This window comes from Electrophorus electricus, chromosome 8 (genome assembly GCF_013358815.1).
Source record: "Electrophorus electricus isolate fEleEle1 chromosome 8, fEleEle1.pri, whole genome shotgun sequence".
NCBI classification, from domain to species: domain Eukaryota; kingdom Metazoa; phylum Chordata; class Actinopteri; order Gymnotiformes; family Gymnotidae; genus Electrophorus; species Electrophorus electricus.
Window position 1 is genome coordinate 25111084 of NC_049542.1, and position 9662 is coordinate 25120745.

Genomic DNA, 9662 nt, shown 5'->3' on the forward strand with positions numbered 1-9662 from the left:
TTTGGAAGGTCTCACAAATTCATCAGCTCCCTCTGCTGCCGTGGCAGCATAATTAAGACAGCAGTTTGTGCTGTGGCTGCAGGTTGGGCATCTTGGGCATGGTTTCAGTGACCTCATTCAATATTCAACACTCCATGAGGCTAGGACACACTCCCTGAGACCAGGACACACTCCATGAGGCTAGGACACACTCCACAAAACTAGGACACACTCCCTGAGGCTAGGACACACACCCTGAGGCTAGGACACACTCCATGAGACCAGGACACACTCCCTGAGGCTAGGACACACTCCACAAAACTAGGACATACTCCCTGAGGCTAGGACACACTCCACAAAACTAGGACACACTCCACCTTGTAGCCTTTTAACCTGTTCCTCTCCTCCATGAAGCACTCCACGCTGTCACGCAAGTTTGTGGAGGTGATGACTGAGTACAACACCACGCAGTCCAAATACAGAGACCGCTGCAAGGATCGCATTCAGAGACAGCTGGAGATCAGTGAGTTCGGTTCACAGCGTACACAGACACACACAAACACACACACACACATACACACAAAACAAAAAAAAACAAAACAAAAAAACACATACAAACCTTTTCTTGCAATAAGTTAATAAGATTCCAACCTTGGAAGCTAAACAGTATATTAATATTATATATTTTTCATATAAAGTATATGGACTACATACTGTATAGACATATATAATTGACACTAAATGTAAATGTATAATAAACATTATTGTGTGTCTAATGCAATTTGATCAGCTGGAAGAACAACTACCAATGAGGAACTAGAGGACATGTTGGAGAGTGGGAAGCTGGCTGTCTTCACCGATGATGTAAGTGAAATGGATTCCACTGGCCCCGAATAAGAACCCTGCACTAACTCCTTACATGCACATTCTGTTGCAGAGCTACACAATATTTTGACTTTAACATTTTCAGCACATTTCTCAGGCATCTATTACTAATGGAATATCTTTTTTACAAAAACCTCTATTTTTTGTTAAGAGCACATTCATCTGCTGTTCAGGTAAAATGGTTAAGGTTTTCAACCTGCCCTTCCTTTGTTCTCTACCCCACCGTGGCTGCTGTCTCTCCGACTGCAGATCAAAATGGACTCCCAGATGACTAAGCAGGCCCTAAACGAGATCGAGACCAGACACACTGAGATCATCAAGCTAGAGAACAGCATTCGTGAGCTGCATGACATGTTTGTGGACATGGCCATGCTGGTGGAGAGCCAGGTACATCATCCAGAGTAAACATCACTAGAATAACCTTGTACAGGCATCCTGTTGCCCATCAGCTTCCACTCTGTTACCGTCTGTGGTTACTGTCTGACGCCCCTGTGACTCATGCTGCTCTGGCATATGGGTATTGCCAGTAGGTGTTGAGCGAAATTCTTTCAAATAATAGCCTGGCAAAGACATCTCCATGCCACTTATCTCTCCATACTACTGTGACAGTAGTGTCATACTGGAACTGTACCTTCAAATGTCACACTTGACGTGAAACTTCAGAAGTTACAGAATGACTGCAAAGGCAAAATGCTTAATGCTTAATTTGATATGCAGGCTAAAAATATTTAGATTTGCTACCATTTCAGAGGAATATTAAAATTACTAAAGTTTAAAGCTATTTGATGCTCAAAGAATGGCCTCTTTTCATCTAATGAATTTCAAATTAGCCCAGTTTGAGCAAAAGAAAATCAGAATTTAGATGTTTTTTAAATCTTCAACATAACAGGTAGAAATTCATTTTAAAAATGCTTTATTTAGCCAGATATGTTCTAATTATGCTTCACAAAACAAAACTAATATCAGTTTCAGTCAATCCCTGACCAAGTCTGAAATAATTTTATCCAACTGACTCAAAATAAATTGCAGAATTTAATCAAACTCAGGCACCGCTGACATCTGGAGGTCCTGTAATAGAGATGACAGCTGACTGGTTAGTTCTCTTTAACACTTGCATAATCTCCTCAGCAGTGTCCTGCCTTTGTCTGGTTACCTCAGGACCAGAGGTACATACTGCAGACACAAACTAAATGCAGAATTTGTTTCTGAAAAACTAGATTTGTGTTTGTGTTTGTTTGTGTGTGTGTGTGTGTGTGTGTGTGTGTGTGTGTGTGTGTGTGTGTGTGTGCGTGCGTGCGTGTGTGTGTGTGTGTGTGTGTGTGTGTGTGTGTGTGCGTGCGTGCGTGTGTGTGTGAATTAACATGATTGAAATACAGGAAAAAACTTTATTTTATTGTGTTTGCTTAGAGAAATAGTTTACAGAAAAATCACATTTCCACAGTTTTCCACTTTCCTCAGATGTTGTCAGCCACATAGGTTCAAGTGTTTAAAGTTCACCAGTTTACTGGTGGCTAACAGGTAAGATAAGCTGTTGATGTTGAAGTCATCATGCGCTGAAGTTGTCACACACTTGCCTCAGAATACATCTTTATCTGTACATAATCAGTTATGTCAAAAAGTCAGTTGTGTTAAAAAAAATGTATATATGTAAATGAAAGAAAAATGATTCTAGATTCGAGATAGATGCTATCACTTTACATTAGCTATGTAGCATAGCATACCATTGTCTAATGTTATAGACAAAATTTCTCCATACAGTACAAGAAACTATTTAAGCAAGTCTAAATTCAGTTACGTAAAGTTTGACATAGACTGCTGCACCCTTTTGATGATATCACCTTACTGCTTTCAACATGCTAAGATGTGGGTAGAGGTTTCTCTTACATGTCAGCTATATCCACTGCCAAAGTTAATAGGTCAGATTTGGACAATGGAATTTCTTGGCTGAACAACATTTGGATTAAGGGAAAATCATATAAATTTGACTGTTTGCTGAATTGTTCTTTTAAGAACAAGGTTCAAGAAAAGTTTAGATATGGTAAGTGGAGTTAAGACATAAGCTTGTGTATAATGTATAGGAGTATAGTAATGCAAACTGGTCGTGTATGTGTGTGAGTGTGTGCATGCATGTGTGTTTATATGTACGTGTGCGTATGAGCTGATTTGATTTTGAGTTCTATTTTTGTGTTTGCCAGGGTGAGATGATTGACAGAATCGAGTACAACGTGGAGCACTCAGTGGATTATGTAGAAAGAGCAGTGTCAGACACTAAGAAGGCTGTGAAGTACCAGAGCCAAGCACGCAAGGTACGCCAGCAACGCCCCCATCTCCTAGGTCATCCTGTACTCTGTCACGTAAACCAATAGCAGCGCTGTTCCCAGGTCACATGATCGATGTGTAGTCATTCATCCCACACTCATGAAGGACATTGCTATGGATGGAGGGGTTGGGTTTCCAGTGACATGCATTTGTTTGTATTTGTAAATCTGCATATTTTTCACAAACAAACAAAAACAAAACAAAACAAAAATGCAGCAGCAGTGAAATCATTACGCACGTGCAGGCAGTCCAGAGAGTGTGGAGCGGTTTTACTGCTCCCTGAACCTTTAAAAGAACATCAGCATTTTCTCAAATTTGATGACTGTTTGATGACTATTTGCTTAGAATGCATGCATATATGTAAAAAATCAGAACCAGCAACCTGTAGGTGAAATGACAGGAAGTGCATCTCTGAATGTAACACACCTTCACTTTCAATTTGTGCACTTTTCTTTGCAGAAGAAAATCATGATCATCATCTGCTGTGTAATCTTGGGAGTGGTCTTGGCATCCAGTATCGGAGGAACATTTGGCATGTAGACTCATCTCCACGCAGACCAAGAAAGCAGCAAAACTGAGAGAAATACATCCACTACAATCAGTACGAGATAAGGAAGCTCTTTAAAGGGGTTGTGTAGGATCTAAAAATCAAAGGTAAAAAATAAAACATAAATAAACAAACAAACAAAAAACCCAGATGTTACATAATAGCTGATTAAAGCATATTCAAAAAGAGAGGGTTCAAATACACAATAAACATTCTATTTATAAATTGTACATGTAAATGTATTAAACAGCACATGGGTTAACTACCTGTAAAGAAATACAACCTACATTTTTTCTTTATTTTTAACATTTATTTCATTTTATGTGGGTCTCCAGGGCAGTGCCAACAATCGCTAAAAAGACTGCGTTTAAGTGGAGCATGGATTTTACTATGGCACTATAGCAATTAGTGCACTTTCCTATTGACCGGAAAGATATGAGGATATGAGTAAATGGTACAATAGTTGTAATTGTCAGGTTTCGTTGGGAGGGTCTTCGAGTTCTGAGGGACTGCTTATAGGTGGAGGTCATTCACTTTTATCAGTGAATGAATTCAAAGTCAAAGCTTCTAAGAACTGCAACTCTCATAGCTTAGTATCAACAGCATCTTCAAAAAATTATCCAAGCTTTAACAAGCACACAAACATTATTATGAATATGTCCATTGACCAACTGATCTGCTGGTGCCAACTCTCCATGCTGTAGTGCGCAAGGCAGAGTGTGTCTCCTAACATTGAAGTCTCTTAGACTAACTACAGCATTCCAGATATTCCTGAAGCACTGTTTGGAGAGAATGGGAAGTACAGAAATTTGGAAACAGTTGAACTATGCAGTTTTGATAATGAGAGAGGATCCTGCTTTCTGAATTAGACTTTTCAACTGCGATCAAAGAGAAACAAGAACGGCACACTTTAGCCTCCCCTGCTGTTCTTTCTAAAAATGTGTGCGTGTGTGTTTTATATACATTACTATATGGGGTTTGTATATGTAACTCCAGTTATGCTTCACTTTTCTTCATAAAGTCTAACATATGGAGGGATTGAGGCAGATTATCCATGTGATGATGTAGTGCCGAATGGAATAGAGTTTGCGGGTCGAGGCAATGCTGAGGAAATGCCATGATTCTGTCCAGAGGAAGCTTGCTAATTTATTCTGGTGCTACTTACTGAGGATAGAGGCTTTGAACTTAGATATGTGCTGATACTGTTGAGTTGGGGAAAGCATCCTGAAGACAGAAATGACACAGTTCTGGATCCCAGTTTATAGACAGTGAGGATAAATTCCAATGTATTCTATAAATAAAGGGAAGTTTTACAAATATATGACTAAAATACATGTTTAGAATATAACTGTTGCTGATTAAGTATCAGCCTGCAGTAAAACAATAGTAGTAGTAATAATAACCATCTTACTATTCCAGTATTTAGTATTTTAGTACAGTTCTTTTCTGTTATAATATGCTAAACTGACCGATAGAAAATAGTTAGAAGCTCAGAATATTAGGTTTGCATTTCTGTTCAAAGTTTAGGGGTGGGAGAGTAGATCAAACACCACCAGAACAATCTTGAGTTGCACAATATGTTAGTGTTCATTTTTTAACAAAAAGAACTAGTGTGGTTGTGTATGTAGATTTCTTTTATGCAAGAGCTTAAATACAAAACCAAAATTCAGCTCTGCTTATTGTTATAGAGTGAACCCCTCTACATTTTATTCAGGATAGTTAAAGGATCATTGTGAGATCATGGATGTAGAAAGCCCTCACTCATGCCAACCACCACATGCACAACAGTCCCCAGGCTTCAGCCAAAACAGACAGATCTGCGAGATCTTCAATACTGTATGTGTCTACATTCTATTCTGTGGCAGCACCGAAACACATTCACATATTTGTAAATGAGTATTTCATTTCCCAGCATCCCACAGAATCTGAACTAGAAGCCCTCCCTTCGAAACAGGACCAACTACCCTGAGCAGGAGACAGAACTGGCGATACAGCATTTGTGTATTATACTTGAGTATGTTTTACAGTGGCTAATCCAGAAGGTCTGGAGTCCAGCCCTTAGCTCATTCCAGTAATGACCAGCATGTTTCCTTTGAGGCTCCTGTGTATTTAGTGTCCAATCACCTACATGTACGGTGCAGATGGGGTTAACGTCTGTTGTTGTTGTGTTTTAGCAAGGGGTGTTGGCTGGAGAGTGCTTCTTCGTTAAGGCATGCAACATTGGCTTCATTGGTCTGCATGGTGATTTACTGCTCTTGCTCATGTGTGCACTTTACAGTCAAAAAAATATATATCACTGTCCCACATCATTACACCTTTAGATGCTGTGCTCCATTTTGGCTTTTTGCCATTTTTCTTTCTTCTTCATCTCTTGGGAGGTTGGCAGGGTTAGTCGAGCGGGAAGGGGTGATTTTTACTCCGGTTCCCATCTGCTGGGTGTGTCCTCAGCTATAGCCCCTCCCTTGTAGAACTCCTATGGGCATGTTCTCAGCTATAGCCCCTCTTTGCAGAGCTCCTGTGGGGGTGTGCTCCACTGGCCTCCAGGGTTGCAGCTGACTTGCAGTTCGCTTGGCTCTTCCCCCTCCTGCTGGATCCTACACTTACTATCATGCTTGTGATGTGCGTTTCTACGTGAAGACTATTCTTTTATTGTGGATTGTGTGCTGAGGCTGTAATTTGTGGAACTCATACACCATGCGTCTGATACCCCACCCCCAGCCCGCAATTTATAAAAAAGCTGTTTCTGTGTGAGAGTGTGTGTGAGCATGAGTATATCTGAGTGCATGCTTGTGTATGAGTGGGTCTGTCTGAAATCCTTGGTCTCCCCATACCCAAGACGTGTGGGGTTCTTCTTGGGATCTGCAGATCTGTGGTATGTAGCTATTAAGTTCCAGTTTTGTGTTGAGAAAAATTAAAATAAGAAAAAGTAATAAGACTAAAAGCCAAAGCATTACGCTCCTGCACGTGTGCTCTGTAAGAGGAGCCCACAGCAAAAAGAAAGAGAAAGCGGTTCTGAATGGGTGCGGCCAATCCCGAAATCCAGCAGAATATCCTTCTAATACACTCCTCTCCTCTTTATCATGCCTTGCTACTAGCCAACAAGTTTTCAGTTTTATTTTAAACTTTTTTATCAGAAATGTTCCACCACAACTTTTTTCAGTCAGTGACAATGATAATGTGATAATTCTTAATGATAATGATCATTCTTATTGACAATATACCTTCCTTTCATTTAATTAATTTTTTTAATTATTACTATGCTATGATAATGTTTTACCATGTTCTTGCCAATCGCATTGCTTTCTCTGTGCTGGAAACACACGTAGACAACAACAACAACAAAAATAGGTGCTGACCTGGACGAAAGATTTATCCATTTTTATTTATTAATTTATTTGTGTGTTTATTTATCTATCTATTTCTATTTATTTATTTTATTGCCTTTAAACAAACTGTTCTTCATAAGTTCATCAGCCCTTCAAACACCTTGATGCAACTTGCCTGATGCACATAGAGAAAGCATTTGTGTATCTGCATGACCTGTTACCCTTTGAGACTGGTCAGTGCTGAAGGAGGTTGTTGAGAGTCTCATTAGCCCACCAACAGATGTTAGTTGCAGTATTAAGATCTCCACTTGTTCTCATACCATATTTATCACATGCAATATGTAGGTTATTTTGAACATTTCTGACAGCTGTGGTTCTTTCATATAAATCACACTGTTGGCTTTGAGCTGTGGGATTCCCAACAACCTTAGATATTTTAAGATTTATTCCTCTTAAGTTTGTCATTCTGTCAGTTGCTATTTCCCATCATGCTTTCTGACAGTGTTTCCATGGTCCAGTGTTAGCTTGTGGAGGAGGACTGGGTATGTCATTAAGAGGCTCTGGGATTTCACATAAATGACCTTTATAAATATTGTCAGCTAAAGGTATCCTGTTCTGAATAAATGAATATTTCATTGTAATCAGAAAATAAAGTGCCCTGATATTTGCAGACTGGGGAATTTTGAAATAACTGACAATTGATAATAAAACAATGAAAAGTAACAAATTCTATAATTGTAAAAGTTAATGGAAATCTGAGGAGTTGTGTTATCAAAATAATATTAGAAATATTGAATATTGAATGCTCACAATTTAGTCAAACTGAACTGGATCTTTGTCTTGTAATTATTGTAAATAATTTAAAGAGAGAAAAAATACCTGCATGTCTATGTATAAAACTACTTAAATTGTTCCTGCCAAAGTTGTAAAGGTTGATCAATTTCTTTGCCCTAACACCCAACCTCATCTTTGATAGGCTACTCCTCTTCACCCATCGCTTTTAGTTTCTGTTTTAAAAGCACTTTGTCTGCAGCAAATTCTGGCTTCAATTTAAAATCAGTTAATTTCAGCCGAAACACTCTGCTTCCCTCCATTACTAGCATCCACAACTGAAAAAAACAGTGCAGTGGTGGCAATCACTGGTCACCATCTCTAGCTATGCCAGATACTTCTGCTTTACACAACAGCTGAATTTGACCACGTATGAGAAGTCAAGTCTGAACTATTTAGCAGATCTAAGGCACATTGTGTGATGCATGTATTTTAAGTCTTGTAGATTTGGATAATTTCTAAAATAAGATTTTCAACAGTAGCATGACTGACATATCAGAAAGAGGATGGTCTCTGTCTGGGGAAACCCAACGTGCTCTTCTGACTCACTAAAGATGCACTGGTGGTTCTAGAACACAGGCTGACAGGCGTTTTTAAATTTACCAAAAAAAAAATGTCTGTGCAATATTAAGTAAAGGGCTCAACCATGCAGAGATCTTAAAGCACCCCGATCATAAATCATAGCAGATTTGGTGACCGAGTGAGACAATAGCCAGGAAAAATCGCTCCAGTTCCTGCCACTTGGCCTGCCACCTGCAGCCTTTTCCCCTGTCAGGATGAGCGTGGCGACAGGGCAGAAAAAAACACAAACAGATCAACACAAAGGACAGAAATAAGGAGTTGAATCGACTGCTGCAACTTTGACTGGAATTGCACCTTGTGTCCCTTTTTTCTGTGTGTGTGTGTATGTGTGTGTATTGTATTGTAAAAAAAAAAAGAAGAGAGAAATGACCTATCTGTCCCTCTTTCTCCCTCTCTCGTACTGCTGTTTGCTGTTCAGTTTAGTTAGTGTGATGTGCCAGTATCTACCTTCCTATTCCCATGCTCTCGCGCGCGCTCTCTCTCTCTCTCTCTCTCTCTCTCTCTCTCTCTCTCTGTCTATATTTCTCTCCCATTCCTCCATGGATCTTTAAGATGACAACTCTATGCAGATGCTGTCTTTTATAAGTGTGTCAAAATTTTAAGTTAAAATTAAAAAAAAAAAAAATGAAAAAACCCGTCCAACAGACATTATGAATTTAAACAAACAAAAAATGAATAAACAAAAGGATTGTTCAGTGTGCAGCTGCTGTTGTGGCCTTTCATGCTGTTTGCTGTCTGTCTCCATGATTCTTTTTCAGAAGCTCACAAAAACGAACAGCATATTTTGTAAATAACTGAAGAGTGTGAAAGCAGCAGTTCTACATTAGGTGTGGTGGCCTACATAACTGCCCAGATAAACAGATCTTTTCCACAGAGTATGAATGAACTTTCCTCACAGGAATTTTAACCTGCTGCTTCGTAACTGACTAACAAACATCCACAACACAAATAGATAGACTTAAGGAAGTATTTGCTAATAAAATATAGTATTTGTATGTTGGCTATTTAAATGACCCTCATAAAATTAGCATGTGTATGGAAATGTTATTTAAAATGACATATCGTCTAAGCACCTGTAATTCTAAAGCGACGCTTGTAAATTGTATAATCTAGTTATTTTGTGAATTTTAATTAGGGTGAGTTAACAGTTAACTTAATCAGTGCGCTTTATTGTGCTATCAGTCAAATGTAAT

General features: G+C 39.0%; 1 protein-coding gene across 3 annotated transcripts in view; it reads left to right on the forward strand.

Moving 5' to 3' along the window:
* The window catches only part of stx1b (syntaxin 1B), a 40767-nt gene extending 31656 nt beyond the window's left edge, over nucleotides 1-9111 (forward strand). For all 3 annotated transcript variants that reach the window (XM_035528801.1, XM_035528803.1, XM_035528802.1), the window contains 5 exons: nucleotides 394-502; nucleotides 770-843; nucleotides 1114-1251; nucleotides 3060-3170; nucleotides 3643-9111. In XM_035528801.1, coding sequence (XP_035384694.1) covers nucleotides 394-502; nucleotides 770-843; nucleotides 1114-1251; nucleotides 3060-3170; nucleotides 3643-3723 — 513 coding nt within the window. In that variant the 3' untranslated portion in view covers nucleotides 3724-9111. The remainder of the gene's footprint in view (nucleotides 1-393; nucleotides 503-769; nucleotides 844-1113; nucleotides 1252-3059; nucleotides 3171-3642) is intronic.
* The last annotated feature ends 551 nt before the right edge of the window (nucleotides 9112-9662 follow it).